The sequence below is a fragment of the Mesocricetus auratus genome, unplaced genomic scaffold, assembly GCF_017639785.1.
Source record: "Mesocricetus auratus isolate SY011 unplaced genomic scaffold, BCM_Maur_2.0 Super-Scaffold_4256, whole genome shotgun sequence".
Taxonomy (NCBI): Eukaryota; Metazoa; Chordata; class Mammalia; order Rodentia; family Cricetidae; genus Mesocricetus; species Mesocricetus auratus.
The window spans coordinates 78,048,930-78,068,788 of record NW_024429182.1 but is presented as its reverse complement, the minus strand read 5'-3'; the positions used below and the strand labels follow the sequence as shown (position 1 = coordinate 78,068,788).

The window sequence follows — 19,859 nt, the reverse complement described above, 5'->3', positions numbered from 1 at the left end:
AAGGTCCTCCATGACAGGTGAGCGTGCATCTCTAGTGAGATGGCTCATCATGTCTGGAATCAGCGAGAAAGCAGAAGAAAAAGCAAAGTTCCAGGGTACACTGTGAAAATGTGTTGCTCTCACTGTTAATAAAAAGCTAATTGTCCAGTAGCTCGGCAGGATGTTTGGGGCAGAGAGAATGCTGGAAAGGAGAAAGGCAGAGTCGGAGGAAGTCGAAAGAAGCAGCATGGGAAGTTCATAGATGAGGTAAATGAGCCTCAGGGCCACACATAGATAGATGGATAGAAATGGGTTAATTTAAATTGTAAGAGCTAGCTAAAAACAAGCTTAACGTACTGGCTGAGCTTTTATAATTAATATTAAGTCTCTGTGTCATTGTTTGGGAGCAGCTTCTTGGCCATGGAGAAACTCTGCCTACACATTGATATTGAGGACTATTAATGACCAATGATTGTTTTTTTTATATTTTATTTTCCAGTTTAAATTTAGATAAGAAACGAGGTTGCTTCACAAGTCAGTTCCAGGTCCCTCTCCCATTCCCTCCCCTCCTCCCGTGCCCTCCCCCAGCCCCCCCCGTTATCCCCTCATTCCCCCAGGGAGGGTGAGGCCCTCCATGGGGGTGTCCATAGTCTGTCATTTCATTTAATGACCAATGATTGTTAATGCTTGTTATTTTGTTGTTGTTGCTGCTGGTAATGATAGTGTGTTTGTGTTTCCCTTCTTTGGGTTTTGTTGGTGTGAGATTATCTATTGCCTGTGTTTTCATGAGTGTAGTCAAATTCCTGGGTTGGAGTTTTCCTTCTAGTACCTTCTGTAGGGCTGGATTTGTGGATATATTTTATTTAAGTTTGACTTTGTCATGAAATAAATTGTTTTCTCCATTTATGGTGATTGAGAGTTTTGCTGGGTAGAGTAATCTGGGCTGGCATATGTGGTCTCTTAGAGTCTGTAAGACATCAGTCCAGGCCCTTCTAAATTTTAGGGTCTTTGTTGAGAAGTCAGGTGTAACTCTAATAGATCTGCCTTTATATGTTACTTGGTCCCTTATCCCTTGCCAATTTTAAGATTCTTTCTTTGTTCTGTATATTTAGTGTTTGATTATTATGTGGCATGGGGATTTTCTTTTCTGACTTTTTGGAATTCTTTAAACTTCTTGTACATTTATAGGCATGTCCTTCTTTGAGTTGACAAAAATTTTGTCTAAGATTTTTGCTAAATATGTTTCCTGGGTTTTTCAGCTGGGATTCTTCTTCTTCTTCTTCAATTCCTATTATTCTTAGGTTTGGTCTTTTCATAGTGTCTCAGATTTCCTGGATGTTTTGTGTTAGGAATTTTTTAGATTTAAGAATTTCTGTGACAAATGAATCTGTTTCTTTTATTGTATTTTCATTGACTGAGATTCTTTCTCCCATCTCTTGTATTCTGTTGGTGATGCTTGTATCTGTAGTTCCTGTTTGATTACTCAGATTTTCCATGTCCAGGATTCCCTCTGTGTTTTCTTTAATGCTTCTATTTCTATTTTCAGATTTTGAACTGTTTTCTTCACCTGTTTGTTTTTCTTGGCTTTCTTTTAGGGATTTATTGATTTCATCCATTTTTTGTTTGTTTTTTCTCAATTTCTTTAAGGGATTTTTTTCCATTTCCTCTTTAAGAACCTCTATCATCTTCATAAAGTTATTTTTAAGGTTATTTTTTCATGCTTCAGCTGCCTTGGATTGTTCAGGTCCTACTGTCATTGGAAAGCTTTGTTTTGGTGGTGCCAGGTTGCCATTACTGTTTTGATTGTGTTCTTATACTGGTGTTTAGGCATCTAGGTTTGGGCTGATTATAGAGTCTAGGTGCTGGTTCCTATGTTTGTCTTTGTTGGATAGGTGTTTTGTTCCTTGGTTTCTCCTTCTTCTTTTGTCTTCTGGCCTAACTGACCAAGGGTTCTGGTGACTAGAGATTCTTCAGGTCCAGTAGGCTGTCTCCACAGGGGTTTTGAGAACCTGGGGTCCCTAGATACAGATTGGCTTCTGGTAAAGCTGAAGTCTTCTTCCCAAGTTGCAGGCCAGGATATGAATCCCAGGGGATGAGATGTAGTCTGAGGTTATTGGGTGGACTTTAAGACGTGTTAGTGGGTGGTGGGCAGTCTTACCTGGGATCCCTAGATCCCACCTGGCTTCTGAGAAAGCCAAAGTGTTTTACAAAGTTGTAGCCTGGGATATGGAATCCAGGGGAGGGATCCCTAATTATTTTTTAATGTTATATTTGAATCAGAAGTCAAATAAGCACAAGTGATGACTGTGTCTAAGTCAACCCCTTCCACTTTGATTTGCTGAAGGAGTAGGTTGTTTGTTCTGACAGTTGTCCAATTTTGATTTTGCTCTTGGTACCTGGGCAACATGACTTCTTGATGACAGAGTCTCACTCTCCTCTGGCCTCACTATGGGTCATTCCTTAAAAATCTCCTTTCTCTCCATGCTTGTTTCTCTGTGATCTCATCTAGTTCTTGAGTTTAAAAATATGCTGGATCCCGTGTGTGGATAGCCTTGGTCTGAGCTGCTCCCTCGAACTAGGTTTTAAATCCTGCTTTTCCCACTGGCATCCATACCACATATCCAATAGACCTCAAAATTAGAATGTCCAAAATGGGGATTCAGTGACTCTTCCTCATGTTGGTGCTTGGGTACTTTCCCTGAGCTCATGCTCTTCTACATGCTCAACCCCTAATCCTCATCATCATCTATGGCTTCTCTCTTTTTATCCTGTACACCCCTGTTGTCTTCACCTTTGAATACCTCTGGAACCCGGCAAGTTCCCTCACCCTCACTGCCTGGGACTGAGTCCTCTGCACACCTCTCATCAAGGCTGGTCTCCCTGATACAGCCACGGTCCTAGCCAAGGAGTTCCACATGTCCAGGTTCCAGTTAAAGTAAAAGCCAAAGTAAGATGTTCCTGTGCTAATGCCCCTGCATCCCCCTTAGTGGCTCCACCCTGCTGCAAAGCCAAGTGTAAGTCCTTATCGAAGAGGCCAGCCTCTCCCTGTTTCATCACCTTTCTTTCTTTGTGGGTTTATGGGAGAACATGTAAATAAATCATGTTCCTTTTTTCTTTCTGGAACATTCTTTCCCCAGATATTCCTGTAATTCATTCCTTCCTGTCCTCAGACCTTCCCTTCATATTGGACCATGGCTTCAGTTCCTGCTTCTTTTTTCTTGGTAGTATCCATCACTCCCCGACATAAGCAGACTTACTAGATTGCCTATTTATTTTCCTCCTAGCTCCCCAACGCATCAGCAGGGGCACGACTCTGCAAACTGCTGCATCCATAGAGTGTAGATAATGCCTGGCCTGCAGTGATGCTCAATAAACATTTGATAAGTGAATTCATGAAATAATTACACAGATATAAATATGTACCTTAGCCATTCCTGATGCTCTAAAAGAGAAACAATGGTGTTCTCCCTAATTGTCTTGTCTTAGAGAATTCACGGAGGGCTGCGTGGAAGACTTGGGATTTATAATGATTTGAGTTAGCCAGGCCAAAAGGGAGGAGAAATCTTCCCAGAGGACCAGAGGACCTTGACCTGGGAAATATGATGTCTTGGAGGGACAGAAAGAAGCCCTGAGCAGGAGCCTGGGGGGGGGGCACAAAGAAGTAGGTGGTACCACCACTAAAGGGTTTTATCTGGGGGTGAAAAGAGAGTAAGTGACAGGCATAGGCTGAAACTTCAAAAACTGCACCCTGACCTCTTTGTTTATTAAAATCCACACTCAGAAGTTGTTCTGAGCAGAGCTGCATTCAAAGTGACTAGTTTATTTCTCAAAAGACAGCAATAAGGTGGGTACCTGTGCTGGTTAGTTTTCTCAACTCAGCACAAACTAGAGTTACCCGGCAAGAGGGAACCTCAGCTGAGGAATTGCCTCCTTTGGACTGGTCTCTAGGCGTGTCTGTGGGACTTTTTATTGGCTAAGGATAAAGGAGGGCCCAGTTCACTGTGGGCGGTGCTGTCCATCGTTTGGTAGTTCTGGGTTGTATAAGAAAGCAGGTTGAGAGCCAGGCGTTTGTGGCACATGCCTTTAATCCCAGCATTTGAGAGGCAGAGGCAGTCGGATCTCTGTGAGTTCGAGACCAGCCTGGTCTGCAAGAGCTAGTTCCAGGACAGCCTCCAAAGCCTCAGAGACACCCTGTCTCAAGAAAAAAAAGCAAGTTGAGCAAGACACCAGGAGCAAGCCGTAAGTAGCTCTCCTCTATGACCTCTGCATCAGCTCCTGCCTCCGGGTTCCTGCCTTGACTTGCCTGGGTGATGGACTATAAGCTGGGAGCCAAATAAACTTCCTCCCCAAGTCGATTTTGATCAGTATTTGCAACAGGATGCAATCTTGGACAGAACCACTGTCTACCTCCATTTTAAATTTAAATCCAGAGAAATTTGAATTACAGAGAAGTGAAGCAAGTTGCCTGACATCACACAGCCAGTGAGTCGGCAGAGGTGGAACAGAAGCCAGAATGTGTGACTCTCTAGCCCACGGTTTCCTTTTCTCTTTTGATTGCAACTTTTGGGAGGCACGACTTAGGTGCAGTAATATCCACCCATTTAAAACACACATTCCAGTGAGATTTGGTAAGTGTTGCTTCTATGTATTACCCACTGCAATCAAGATATAGAAATTCCTGTCATTGGGATTGGAGTGACGACTTAGCAGGTAAGAGCACAAGCTGCGCTTCCAGAGGACTCCATTTGATTCCCAGCTCCCATCTGTCTGTAACTCCAGTTTCGGGAGAATCTGATGTCCTCTCTTGGCCTCTGCAGGTACTGTATACTCATAAAATGCAGGCAAACACTCATATCCACAAAACAAAAATAAATAAAATAATAAATTTTCAGCCTCCTCCTTAAAATTCTCTCGTGCTCTTTTGCAGTAAGGTTTCCCATCATCCCCTCAGTGTCCCAGGTGACTCCTGACTTCGTCTTGGTTTTTCACACCATTGTGAAACTGTGCAATATGTCCTGTTTTTGTGAATGATGCATGTGCATGAAAGTGTGCATGCTAATGGTGAATGGTGCATGTGTGTAGTGGCCAGAAGTTGACATCAGTTACCTTCCTCAGTCACTCTTCTTACTTTTGGACACAGGGGCTCCCCCACTTTTGACACAGGTTCTCCCTCACTTTTGACACAGGTTCTCCCCCACTTTTGACACAGGTTCTCCCCCACTTTTGCACAGGCTCTCCCCCACTTTTGACACAGGTTCTCCCCTACTTTTGACACAGGCTCTCCTGCTTTCTCTGAACTTGGAACTTGCCAGTTCAGCAAAAATCAGTTGGCCAACAAGCCTCAGGGATTCCCCTGTCTCTCCCTCCCCAGCACTGGGGTTACAGGCATGCACAATCTGCCTTTTACTTGGGTGTTAGGGATCTGAACTCAGGTCCTCATGCTTGTGTGGCAAGCACTTACCTGCGGAGCCGCCCTTCCCAGATTCTTTCACCCAGCATGTTGCTGATGCTCATCCTCATTGTTGCACGTGTTAATCATTTGGTCTTTTTCCTGTGGACTATCGGCTTTTCTTTCATTTGTGTGATTAAAATGGTTTTACATTTCGAAATACAGATTGATAGAAGGTTAGAACTGAGGAATGAAGTCTCATGTTCTTCACCCAGTCTCCTCCCTCCTTACCTCTTGTGTCACTATAGCACTGTATCAATCCAGGAAGTGACCCAGGCTCCTGTGGCTATTCCCGAGGTGGCTGTCCCATTGCTGGGTTTACACAGAACGTTTTCTGCTCTAACTGTGGGAACTCCCCTGCTCCTGGATGAGTCTAAAGGACAGTTCCACCTCTGTGGGTTCATTCCTCTTGTCTCAGATGGTCTCTTTAATACACAAATCCTTCCTCAGATCTCCAGAACTTTCTCTGTACAACTTACTCCTCTCCAAGTGCTCTTCCCTGGAAGTCTGGATGCATTGATTTTTCTGCATTCTCCTTCTGCCTCCTCAGCTTGCACTTTTGGCTGGAGACCCAGGGTGGTAACAGGACTGAGGATTGGGCTCAGCTCATCTGCATTCTTTTTCTCTGAGACCCCAGTCTCCTGGTTCCTGCAGTCAATATCTTGAAGCCTCGTTGTCACAGATTTTGGTTGGTCTTCTGTAGCAGGCTTTCTTGGATTGCCAGTCCCCAAATCACGACACAGAGACTTATTATTAGTTACAAAGGCTCCACCTTAGCTTAGGTTTGTTATCTTTTTAAACTTAATCCATTTCTGTTCATCTCTGTGCTGCCCCGAGGCTTGCTTACCTCATCTATGTACTGTCCAACCTGTTTTCCTGCTTTCTCTGTGTCTGTCTGTCTGGACCCTGGCTGGCTGGCCCTCAGTGTCTCCCTTTCTTTGGCTCTCATTCTCTCTTCAGCCTAGATTCCTTTTCTTACTTAATCCTCTCTGCCTGCCTGCTCTGCCTGTCTCATTACTGCCTAGCTACTGACTAGGTATTTTATTAGACCAAGCAAGTGCCTTAGGCAGGCAAGGTAAAACAAATGCAGCACATCTTTGCATAGTTAAACAAATATAGCATAAGCAAATGTAACACATTTAAACAAATGTTAAACAACTATTCAATTATTCTTAGTTAGATAAATGTTCTATCCCACAAAAGTCTTCTAGTTGTAAGGAGATAGGTTTAATTATCTTATTGCTGAGTGGTGATCCAGTGGTTTAATTGAATAGATAAGCTGTTTTAAACCTTGCACCCGTTGAACATTAGGGTTATTCCCAGATTTGGCTATTACAAATAAGTTGAACCAATCTTTGTATCTACATGTTTCCATTTCTCTTGGCAGATACCTGGGATTGAAGTGTCCTTTTCTTTCTTTCTTGTTTTTTTTATTTCCTTTATTTCTTTTTTTAGGGACAAGATCCTATGTAGCCCAGGCTGCCCTTGAACTTACTAGGTACCTGAAGATCCTTGCACTTCTGATTTTCTAGCCTCTCCTTCCCGAGTGCTGGGATTGTAGGTGTGTACCTCCAATGCCAAGTTTATGGTGCTTGGGATTGAACATAGAACTTTGTGTTTATTAGGCAAGCTCTCTACCAGCTAAGCTACATCCACAGCCCCCAAAATTCCCGATTGTAGAGTACCAAGTATGTAATTTTATAAAGTTCTGGTAAACAGTTTTCCAGTCACAACACTGCCAACATTTGATGTTGTCAGTCTTCCATTCTTAGTCATTTTGGTGACTGTGTGGGGTTTCCTTGAGGGTTTATTTCACATGTTTTGTTTTATCCTGGGGATACTAGGAAGGAAGGTGACACACATAGATTTAAATTTTGAAAGCAGCCATCTGTTCTGTCTGCTTATTAAAAACCCCACAAATGGGATGTGTTTTGAGCTGAGCCCTGAATAAAGTGACTCACATGCTGTGATGTCTTCTGTGCGACTATTGGACATTTTCATATCTATTTCAAAGGAGTTCAAGTCTGTTTTCCTGCTGGCCTATCTTCTTACTGGACTGTGAGATTTCTTGCATTCAGATCCAGAGCTCATGTGAGAGATATGGAGTAAGCACTTTGAAGCCCTCTTCCTCTCTTCTGGGTGCAGTGGAACAGGGTGGCAGTAAGAGCAGAAATCATCTGTTGAGTTCACCGTGGGAGTGATGAGTGTGTCTCAGACATACACTGGGATCCTTAAATTACTTTAAATATTTTTTGAGGAATTGGGGTCTGCATGTTCCTTTGCTCTTGAATATTCTTAAATATATTTTAAAAAGAAAAGGAAACCTGAATCATTTCTGTGCTTGACTTAACTGCAGGAGAATGTCTCAGGAACCCAGAATGTTCTCCCTTCTCCTGGTTCTCTTTCTGAGCCACAAAGGTGCATGTCAGAGAGACCCAAGCTCCAGGCAGGGTAAGTTCTGAGGTAAAAACACCTTTCATGGCTTCCACACATTTTAGGTGATGTAGCTGGATATGTCAGTTTAGGCTCATGATGCATTCGTGTGTGTGTGTGTGTGTGTGTGTGTGTGTGACGCGTGTGCACATATGTGTGTGTGTGAGACGCGTGTGCACATATGTGTGTCCGTGGACATGTGTAGAGCTTTTATAGTTATTGTACAAAGTTTGTTTTTATTAGTGTGTATTATTTGTACAAAGTCATAGCTGTGTGGCTTTTGTTGGGCTTCTGTGGTAGCTACATTTGCCTTTATGAAGGTCATACTGTTCAGTTCTAGTCACATATCCAATGGCTTTCTTACAGATTTACACCCATTGTTGCAGAAAATGGCGGTGAGTATTCCATTTTTTATTTGAATCAAAATCCCCTTTACTGGCGCTGCCAAATTTGAATGTTATACTTGATTTTATCTCCTTGCCTTTTAGGAAGAAATAATAGAGGGAAGCTATCTGAATGGTAATGTCCCCAGTCTGTCCCATGTGTACCTTCTGAGACCTTCAAACAGAATACGGATGTGGTGTCTGTGCAATGATTCCACTTAAAGCTGTCTCTTCATTTTGTCCCCACTGTAGCATTACTGGATCTCATACAGTTTAAAAGGTAATTTGCCTCCGAGGGGTTGGAAGGGATGGGATTTTGTCCTAATAACTCTCATATGGAGTTTCTTACTTGAGAAAAGTAGTATATGCAAATTGCAAAGAGCACCAACCAATGTACAGTGTTTTATACACTTGTTCCCCAAACACTATTCCTCCGTTGCTGTAGCTTAAGACCAAGATGCCTGAAGTGCTTATAGGATGCAACATTATCCCCAGTGCTCGCTGAAGAGAAACACACCTGTGTTTACTCTACCCCTCAGGCTAGGGCCTGCTGCTATCCCTCTGGACAGAATAATGAAACCGAGGCTTGGGGAAGGTGAGTGGAGCCACACAATTGGAGAGTAGCCTAGCTAGAGTGTGACCCGGGCACCTGGCTCCAGGGCCTGCTGTCATTACCACTCTGAGCTCTGTGATGCTCTGGCCTGTGTGAGAGACTGGAGAGATGTGACCGTGTTCCAGGAAGAAAGTTGTCAGCCTTAAATCTTAATATGCATTCCATACAGAAGAGGAAATGGGGGCCTCAGACCCCGTAGGGACAGTTATCACACTAAGATAAAAGGTCCCGGGAAACATCCCTCTCCTTATGAGAACTTCAATGGGTAGTTTTAGATATATTCTTTCAGGCTGCAGTTTTATTTATTTGCTTACATGTCCATCCATTTATTATTTATAGCAAAAAAGAGATCATAAAAAAGTTGTTTGTAGCCGGGCAGTGGTGGCGCACACCTTTAATCCCAGCACTCCGGAGGCAGAGGCAGGTGATCCCTGTGAGTTGGAGACCAGTCTGGTCTACAAAAGCTAGTTCCAGGACAGGCTCCAAAGCCACAGAGAAACCCTGTCTCGAAAAAAAAAATTGTTTGTAGTGGCTGGGAAGATGGCACAGTCCAGTCAGTAATGTGCTTGCCTCAAATGCATGAGAACCTGAGTTTGACCCCCAGAGCATGCATAAATGTTTTGGGCATGGTGGCACATGCTTGGAATCCCAGTGCCGGGTCACCACAGACAGGAAAGTCTTAGGATCCCACTGGCCAGCCAGTCTAGCTGAATCAATCAGTGAACTCCTGGCCAGTGAGAGACCTTGTCCCAATGATACTTGAGGTTGTCTTCAGGCATCTACATACATGAAAACACACACAAACACACACACATGTACACACACATATGCATATACACCTGTATACACACACATACCTGTGTACACACACATACACCTATGTATATACACACTTGTATATACAGACATACACACACGCACACTTGTGCACACACTCATGAACACACCTCCTCCCACTGTGCCAAGTGAAGGCAACTCTTTCTTCTTAACATAAAGTTCCTAGCATCCCTGGCCCATTTCCACCCTCCTCTCTGAGCCTCAGGGGAACATAGCCAGTGCAGGAAGTTTGTAGGGGGCCTGGTCATTGACTTTCTCCCATCTGTCTTTGCTTGAAGCTCCCATGTGTGGTATGCAGACCTGTCCCACAGAGTCCTTGCCTATCTGAACTCACGGAATTTGGCCTTTACCATCCCCAGCCTGCAGGTGTGTATGTGAAGCCCATTCCTGCATTATACTGTTGGTTGCATCTTAGTGCAAGCACAGATTATATGCTCACACAGATACCTATACACACATACACGAATGAAATAAATGTTTTTAAAAAAGAGTTTGATTAACTTCATAGTTTCAGAGGCTAACAATCTATCAGTATAATGCTGACTCCTGCAAAGACATAGTTGATTGCTTAAACTTGGTAGATGGCATTACAATGGTGGGCATGCCTGTGAGAGGGAAAGATCGCATGAGGAGACAGGCATCTGGCGCAGGATTCATGGTCAAGCTCACTTTAATCCTTTCCTAAGTACTAACCAGTGTCTCCTAGGAACTGTCTCGGTTCCTTCCACGGGCAGCATCACTGTCACACCAGGGTTCACCTCTTAATGCCACCTTCTTGGGAACTGAACTTCTGATGCATGAGCCTTGGGAGATAAACCACATCCAACATGTACATGACTGTGGGTGACAGTAGTGGGCATTAGGCTAGAGCATCAGTAGGGCACAGTGAGGGTGATGACTGGGGTGGCTTGCCTTGGCTGGTAGCTCAGGATGTGCCTTGAGAACTACTGCGAAACTGAGGATGCATTATTTCAGTGTGCACATGCCGTTACTCTCTTTAGCAAAGAAGTCACATCACAGGCTGATGAATAAAGGAACAGCACAGTTCTTTGTTATTTCCAGTTTTAACTTACGTTTTAATAAAAACAGAAATATCAACAGACGTTCAGAGCAGAACTGCACCCAGAGGGCTACTTGCTCACTGTTTGCTCCTCCATCTGGAGGGGCTGTTGGGCCCACATCACATCTGTCTTCATCACTGCTGGCAATGTAATTAGCAGTAACGAGTGACCCCTTTCTCTCTGGCAGTAAGATTTCCCACATTGGTAGGTGTGTTACTGCTACATGCACACCTTCATTCAGCATCTCTACCCCCTTGGCAGGTTGGCATTGGTGTAGATACTGAGAATGAGGTGGAGATCGACATTACTCCCACCATTCTGAGGCAGAGACAGACATCAAGTAAATAAAAACTAATCACTAGTAGAGAGGAATGGTGGACACTTCTGTGCTAGGCACCACGGAGAACACTGTAGACTTTTAATTCTCACAGCACCCCACATGGTGAGCACTATCGTGATCTCTGTTTTCCAGATGTGAATCCTGCGGTCCAGATGTAGGATTGCCAACTTAGCAAATGCAAATGTAGGGTGTTCCTGGACTAGAGGGGTAGCTCAGTGGACAGAGTTCTTGCCTAGCATGCACAAAGCCCCAGGCTTGATTCCCCAGCACTACAGGAAATGGGCATGGTTAACACATACCCACAACCCCAGCACTAGGGAGGAAGAGGCAGAAGAATCATGAGTTTAAAATCATCCTTGGCTGCACAGTGAACTGGAAATCAGCCTGGGCTATGTGAGACCCCTCTCAAAAGACAAAGCACAACACATGAATATACAGTATCTAATGAAACTGAAGTTCAGATAAGTGTGAACATGGGGATTTGCATATGTGTTATCTGTCTTTTATGCCCAGTGTTTGCCCAAAAGCATTATTTCACACTGCCTCTTTAAGAAACTGAGACTGGGCATACAAAAGTAACCTCAGCATCTGGGAAGTCGAGACAAGAGGAGTGTGGATTTAGTTCCAGCCTGGACTACATAGTGAGATTCCTGTTCCCAAAACTGAACAACAGTAGTAACAAGTCCAGAACTCCTAAATAAAAGAATAAAACAAGTCCTTAAATAGTGCAGGAGAGGTTTTCCGGGGAGGATGGGGCCTGTTTATTCTGCCTAGGGTGTTTTTCTTCCTCAGTGCTAGGGTTTGAGCGGTAAAAAAACCAGGGACACTCAGCTTCTCCTCAGAGGCCCACTGCCTCCCACAAGGACCAGGGAGGTCACAGAATGGGGAAATCAGGCTGGTCACATGAAGGGGGAAGTAAGTCCAGCATTTCCCATTCTTTGCATTTCCGAAGTGGAGTTGGAAATCTGGGTTTCGTAAGGGATCCCCGACTTTACAGCCTTTGCAACCACAAAATCCCCACATACAGGCTGCCCATCAGCTTGGCTCTGCAGGGAGCCAAGGGGAACCTGATGGGCTGCTGGCCATGGTGCTGACCCACTGTCTGGTCCTCTGTTCTCACTGACTGAATCTCCCATGCCCAGGCAGTCATGGAAACCCACCTGGAGCAGTATTTGTATCAGCCCCAGAAGCTGCTGGAGGACCTGAGGGACACTGATGCCCAGCAGTTCCGAACGGCCATGAAATGCCTTTTAGAGGACAAGTGGGAGCCCCTGGTGAGGCGTGCTATGCATCTCATGAGGAGGAGTGGGGACATTTGGTATTTGGGGGGCCTTACCCAGCCCTTGGCCATTCTTGACTTCTTTCTCTCTTCATTGCCACCCCAACTTGGGACCCTAGGGCCTAGCTTTTCTTCTTCAGTTTCTCCAAGTTACATTTTTCTGCTCTTATGGGCACTAAGTGTACTGGGGGTCTTCTAATAGTTTGAGTTGGTAAGTGTCTGAGGGTAATTGCTCTGTGTGGTGGGCGTAGAAAGGAATGCCCTTGTCCTTAAGGTTACAGTGCAGGATGAAGACAAGCAACAGCTAACAGTGACTATAAAACAAGGCTAGTGACATGAGCAGCACAAAGAGCAAGACCTCCAAGCCCCAGAATGCCATGAGACTCCAAAGCTGAGGGCTAGTGTCCTTTATTGGAGAGAGTTGGGTGTGGATCATTGTTCTAAAATAGAGTTGAACTCTTGCCTAGCCTCCGTTTCCTCATGTAATCTCAGAATGGAAATATTCCTTTTAAAAAAGATTAGCTTATTTTTATTTTACTGTGTATGAGAGTTTTGTCTTTCTGTGCACCACGTGTCTGTCTGGTACCTGGGGAGGTCAGATGCGGGCATTGGGTTCACTGGAGGTTCTGGTTGATGTTGAGCTGCACTACATGGGTGCTGGGAATGGAACTCAGGTGCTCTGCAAGCACACACTCTTCACTTCTGAGCTATCTCTCAGCTCTAAAATGTTAAGATTCTTATTACTTTTAACTCACAATATTTTAAGAGGATTTAAACATTTTAATGATTATATACTTTTTTTTGGTTTTTCAAGAAAAGGTTTCTTTGTGGCTTTGGAGGCTGTCCTGGAACTAGTTCTTGTAGACCAGGCTGGCCTCCAACTCACAGAGATCTGCATGCCCCTGCCTCCAGAGTGCTGGGATTAAAGGTGTGTGCCACTACTGCCTGCCCAGTGATTATATACTTCTTATTTAATTATTTTGGTAGTGTTAGTGATCAAATCCAGGGCATCATGGAGTGCTGGGCAAGCTACATCCCTAACTTCTACTCTGTTCTTACTTTAGTGGTAGTTATAAAACACAATAGCCGCTAGTTTGGTATAGATAGGTTTCATTTTGAATTGATCTTAAGTTTTTAAAAATCATTAAACTCAAATCTATTAAAAATTATGTTGTTTAATGTTTATTAAGGCTTTTTTTGTATATGAGGTATTTTTCTAAGGGAATGACCAGCAAGGGACCAGTGACTAAGAATGTAATGTTGCCGGGCAGTGGTGGCACATGGCACTTGGGAGGCGGAGGTAGGAGGGTCTCCATGAGTTCAAGGCCTGCCTGGTCGACAGAGCAAGTTTCAGGACAGCCAGAACTATACAGAGAGACCCTGTCTCAAAAAAACCAAAAAAAGAAATGTAATGTTTGGAGGCCACATACCTCCTCCAGTCACAATTAATAACTCTGCTTTTAGGTATGGGTATACACCAATACAACTTTACACACATGCACACACACACACACACACACACACACACACACACACACCAGCGATGGGTCAGTTTGGTTCATGGGACAGGCTGCTGGCTCATGCCTGCAATCCTAGAACTCAGGAAGCTGAGGCAGGAATGATTTTGACATTATTCTGGGCTACCTAGAAGGTTTCAGTCTACACTGGATTACAGAATGAAGCTCTTTCTACGCTCACACACATGCATGCATGCACACACATGAAAACGGGTTGAAGTAAGTTTAGCATAGTGGTGGAGAGCCGCCCTAAGATGAACAACATCCTGCAACCATGCACAGCACATGCAACCAAAGTAAGAAATAATCTTTCATTTTAATATTCGGGCGAGAAGTCTTGGAGAGTTAACCTCTAGTGATGCATCTTAGAAAGATTGAATCTGAGGCTAGAAAATGGGTTCCTGCCTGAGGAAGCCATGGGCCTATTTCAGAGTGATGTTTTAAAAATCTATGTAACAAATACAGAAGATTGCAAAGAAAGTCAATTATCTTGAAGAATACTCATGGAAAGATCCATTACAAACACAGAGGTAAACTGTGTGTTTCTTTAACACATCAAGGAATAAAACTCAGCAGCAGGTTTAGTGACTTCAGGAACTCTCAATAAGTGTTGCCTGTAAAGATCTCAAGATGTAATGCATTGTGAAAATGCAAATGATTCCTGTTGTGACAAAGATTCTGCTCCTACTGTGGAGCCTGGTACCTTTGGTTACCCCAGAGGAAGCACCACAGTCAGTTCTATGCTAATGAAAATGAAGATGAGACATTCATGCTGTCCACCCAGAGAATGGGAAACTGCCTTGCCTTGTGTAGAAAGATCAGGTGAAAAGTCTTGCCTTTGATTCAGAGGTGATGGAAAGGTCTAGAAGTTTCCACATAGCAGCATGATGTGGAACTGTGATCCTGAATTTCTTCATGCTGCAGTATGTGAGTCCTTACTGGTGCTGTTGAACCAAGAGGCAGCAGCTCTCATGTGATTTTAATGGTTTGATTATGGAATGTGCCCCATAAGCTCATGGACCCCAGCTGATGGGACTATTTGGGGAGATATGGTAGAAACTTTAGGAGATGGAGCCTAGTTGCAGGAAGTAGGTCATGGGGGCAGGTTTAGAAGATTATGAATGGTTCCTCCATTTCTGTGTTTCTTGTCAACAATGTAGTGAGCAGCTCCATCTACAAGATCCCACCCTGATCATGCTCTGCTTAAGCACATGGGATCAAGTGACCATGCACCAACCCCAAATAAACATTTCCTCCTTTGAGTTGTCTTCTCATGTGCTTGGGCCACAAAGGTGCAGTGACTCGAATTTCTCTCCTTCCTTCAGGATCTGAAGGACACTGTCATCAACTTGGGAGACATTTGGAAAGAGGCCCTTCAGAGCCCTGGTGTCAATCGGAGCCTGTTTCTCATCACTCTGGAGCGCTGTTTCCAGGTGCTGAACCCCTTGGAGTGTGTGGAGGTCCTGAGCAGGGTACTCAGAGGCGCCTCAGGCAGCTTTCTGCAACCGGATGTCACAGAGAGGCTACCCCGGGACCTTCGTGAGGATGCCTTTAAGAACCTGTGAGTCCTTTCCTCTGAGCTCTTAATTCTGTGTGCTGCTCGGTCTGCTGTGGTGATTTAAGGGAGAAGATGGTGGGCACGGGTAGGCAAATGTCTTCGGAAGCCGAGCTGAGAGATGCTATCATTAAAACTGCCTTCTCACTATTGTGCCCTTAAATATCATCAAATACAATATTTCGATAGGATCCTTGTTAACTTCTGAATAGTTATGGTGTTGCCTATTATCTGGTCATAATTCTTGAATGGTAATTGGATGAATTATGGTTGGTTTTCTAATAACCTTGGGCTGCTCCTCTTCAGTTGTATAATGCAATGGTGTGATCGCTTCTACTCTAAACTCCTCTATCCTTGTGTAAATATTTTTATTTTCATTAATGTGTCTTTCTAAAGATTGTATCTTATCAGGTTTGTTTTGTATTTGGCACCAATATCAAATAATCTTTTTATGGATAAAACATGAATTACCAAACTAATAATGATTATAATTGACATTGTCAATCCTAAAAACAAAACAGAACTGTCTTCTCCCTCAATTGTAGTAACTGGAAACTATTATCCTAGTTCTTGTCACATCTATCTACCACCTGCCCTATGATTTGTCACATCTACCTACTACCTGTCCTGTGATTTGTCCCATGATTTTCCTTATAAGCCTTCATCCTTTTTGCTTAAAAAATATTTGTTTTAGAGCCTGGGGAATGGTTCAGTGGCATAGCATTTGCTGTGTAATCGTGAAGACCAGATTGGATAACCAGAGCTCATGCAAATGGCAGGTGGGTGTGGTAACTTGCCTGTAGTTCCAGCCCAGGAAGGCAAAGGCAGGGGATTCCCCAGAGCAGGCCAGCTAGGGCAGCTAACCACACTGATGAGCTCTGGGCTTGATTGAGGGACTCTGCCTCAACAAATAAGGTGGAAAAGCAAGCAGTGCAGATTCTCAACATCAGCATTAGCCTCCATAGGCACAAGCACACATGTAAACATATGTGCACCACATACGGATACATGGAAAAGAAAAAAATTAAAGTAAATTTAGCTTCAGTTCCATAAATGGGAAACTAATATTTTTGTTTTAAGTAAAACAAAAAAGTCCTAAAATACGCTGAAAAACAGTGCCACTATATCTTGACCATCTTAGTCAGCTGCAAGCTGGCCACCTCGGACAACAGACACTTACCTCCGAGGGCTGAGATGTTCAAGGTCAAGGCATGGCAGATTTAGTATCTTTGTGCTTTCAAGTTCATAGGAATATCTTCTTGCTGTGTTCTCTGCTGGCAGAAGGGTCATAGAGCCCTCTGGAGTCTCTTAGCCAAGGGCACTCATCCAATTCATGAGAATTCACCTCCTGACCCTGAGCCGACCACAGGGGATTTACCCCAGGTCTTCTCTCCCCTTCTCACTCTATCCTGCCCTCCTGTTTCTGTTCTTTATGGACAAGGAAATTGAAGGGCAGAGAGACTAAGTGACTCACCTTCAGGCAGAAGCGTTCCATAGGGAATGGTAAACAGCATTTTTTGCAGTGGGAGTTTTCCCTTAAATGATACTTACCACTTTTATGTGTGTGTGTATGTATGTATGTATGTATGTATGTATGTATGTATGTATGTATGTATGTATGTGTCTTTCCATGCTGGACATTGGTGGCGAATGCCTTTAATCCCAGCACTTGGGAGGCAGAGGCAGGAGGATCTCTGTAAGTTTGAGGCCAGCCTGGTCTACAGAGCAAGTTCCAGGACAGCCTCCAAAACAATACAGAGAAACCCTGTCTTGAAAAAACAAAAACAAGCAAACAACAACAACAACAAAACAAAATAAGGTGCTGGAGAAAGGGCCTGGTGCTTAAGAGCACTTGCTGTTCTTGTAGAGGACCTGTCTTTGGGTCTCAGCATCTGCATGGAGCCTTTCCTCACCACCTGTAACTCCACTTCAGGGGATCAGAAGCCCTCTTCTGGCCTCTGTTGCTACTGCACACATGTACTGAGTACATACAGATAAGCAGGCACATACACATACACATACGCAAAAAATAAAATAAAAAATCAAAGCAGGAGCAAGCCAGAGGAAGCAAGCTAGTAAGCAACACCCCTCCATGCCTTCTGCATCTGCTTCCAGGTTCCATCCCTGTTTGAGTACCTGTCCTGACTTCCTTCACTGATGAACTGTGATGTGAAAATGTACTGCAGTGTGCAGTGTGCTCAGCTCACAGCATGGCTTCTTCAGACCCTGCTGCTTCAGAAGTAGATGGGTTGCCTCTCCAGGGCAGTGACATTCACAGCCGTGCCTGGAAGTAACCTCACAGCTGCAGCACAGATGGCTGAAGTGTTGCAGCCCACTCTGCAGCCAAAATGCAGCTTCAACATGGAGCCATCCCGATGCAGTGAGACCAGGCATTGTAGGAGTGCCATGTCACAACTGCTCACTGATGCTGCCCTGTGTCCTGTGCCCAAAGTGCAGGGCAACTTTGGGTTCTGCAGGGCACCTGAGAGGTCCTCCTCCTGGGGACAGGTCCTGGACACCTCATGCTGAAAGGCACCTCAAGACTGAGTCCCACTGTTGGTCTCCAGAGAAGTGGAGAGTGTGTTGAGTAGATTCAGAAAAGCAAGAACTACAATATTTTGTTTAAACAAAACACTGTGTGTATAACAAAAAGAAAATGGAAGCACACACACCAGAAACACAACTGTGGAGTAGCAGAAGCCTTGGCTGTGCACTCCCTTTGGGGTCCTGAGGTAGGCGTTGGAGACGGCTGACTGGAGCAGTGCCCACTGTTGGGGGAATGCTCACAGTGTAATTATGCATTTCTAATGAAATAGGGTGTATTTATGACCACAAAATTAAAACAAAAAGCTAAAGGGAAGAAAAGAAAGAACTAGGAAGTACAAAGACAGTGTTGTGTGTGGATTAAGGGATAATTTGTATGTTTAAACACAGAATGACTGTAGAAGAGACTAGTGGGAATGCTCATTAGAAAAGGTGGATACATTGTTGACACAGTGAGTTTTACTTAGTAGCATTGATTCATACTCATGGTGTGGGTGTTAGTTGCATTCATGGTATGGGTGTGGGTTATACTCAGTGGTGTTGACATGGTGAGTTGTACTTATGCTGTGGGTGTGGTAAGTTGTACTCATGGTGTTGATGTGGAGAGTTGTACTCATGGTGTTGATGTGGAGAGCTGTAATCATGGTGTTGATGTGGAGAGCTGTACTCATGGTGTTGATGTGGAGAGTTGTACTCATGGTGTAGGTGTGAAGAGTTTTACTCATATAGTTGGTGTGGTGACTTGTACTCACTGTGTGGATGTGAGGGGGGAAGGCTCCCAGGACACAGAGATTTAGAAGGTTTTCAGGATGAGCAGGGAGGGTGGGCATTGTCAGAGGCTATGAAATGGAAAGCCCTATTTGTACCAGCCAGGACCTCTGGATTGGATGAGAAGGACATGATGGTGACTGGAGCCATGGGGGTGGTACAGCAGTGGCAAATCAGACTGCAGTGACAAGACTATTTCACACCAGCAGGAGGTTATTTATCAAAACACCAGATATTGACAAGTATTGAAGGCAACTAGAGAAGTCAGAGATGAGTTGTGGCCATGGTGGGAACACACAGTGGAGCAGCTGCTGTGGAAACAATTGGTAGTTCCTTAAGAGTCCAAACAAGACGATGGTGTGTGTGTGTGTGTGTGTGTGTGTGTGTGTGTGTGTGTCTGTGTCTGTGTCTGTGTCTGTGTCTGTGTATGTATGTGTGTCTCACCAATAGGGTATGTGCATTACATGTTCACACAGGTTCAATTCCAAGCACCAACAAAGAAAGAGGCAAAACAAAAGATGAAAACAATGTAAATGCCTACTGGCTGGGCAACCAAAATGTAGACTACCTAGATAATGGACTATTATTTAGTCATAAAAAGGAACAAAGGCCTGTTGCATGCTACATATATCTGCCTTGGAAACATCATGCAGGTGCCGGAAGCAAGGCACAGAAAAGATGAATGGCATAGCTTCATTATATGCAGTATCCAGAATAGACAAATTTATAGAGAGGAAGTGAATTAGTGGTTTTCAGGATCTGGGGAGCTAGAAGTTGAGGGGTGATATGGTGATATACTATTTATGATTTAATAAATATTTCCTGAAGGATCAGAATGCAGAACTAGCCACACTAATTAGCTATAGAAGCTGGGCAGTGGTGGCACACACCTTTAATACCAGGACTCAGAAGACAGAGACAGATGGATCTCTGTGAGTTTAAAGCCACCCAGGACTACATTAGAGTGAATCGGTCTAAAAGAGAAAAATAGTCCATGCCTTTAATCCCAGAACTAGAGAAAAGATAAGGAGTTCAGTGCAGGCTCAGAAAGCAGTCTAGATTTTGAGGGTTGGTGGAGAGCAGTGCAACCTGGAGATACAA

The 19,859-nt window shown here is 44.1% G+C and overlaps 1 protein-coding gene across 1 annotated transcript in view; it reads left to right on the top strand.

The window, feature by feature from the left end:
- The first annotated feature begins 6,863 nt into the window (after nt 1–6,863).
- Nucleotides 6,864–19,859, top strand: part of Otoa (otoancorin) — a 67,530-nt gene continuing 54,534 nt past the window's right edge. Inside the window, exons 1-7 of the mRNA XM_040755223.1 lie at nt 6,864–7,879; nt 8,228–8,256; nt 8,350–8,380; nt 8,497–8,524; nt 9,973–10,060; nt 12,238–12,369; nt 15,217–15,452. Of these exons, the coding sequence (XP_040611157.1) occupies nt 7,789–7,879; nt 8,228–8,256; nt 8,350–8,380; nt 8,497–8,524; nt 9,973–10,060; nt 12,238–12,369; nt 15,217–15,452 (635 nt within the window). The 5' untranslated portion in view covers nt 6,864–7,788. The remainder of the gene's footprint in view (nt 7,880–8,227; nt 8,257–8,349; nt 8,381–8,496; nt 8,525–9,972; nt 10,061–12,237; nt 12,370–15,216; nt 15,453–19,859) is intronic.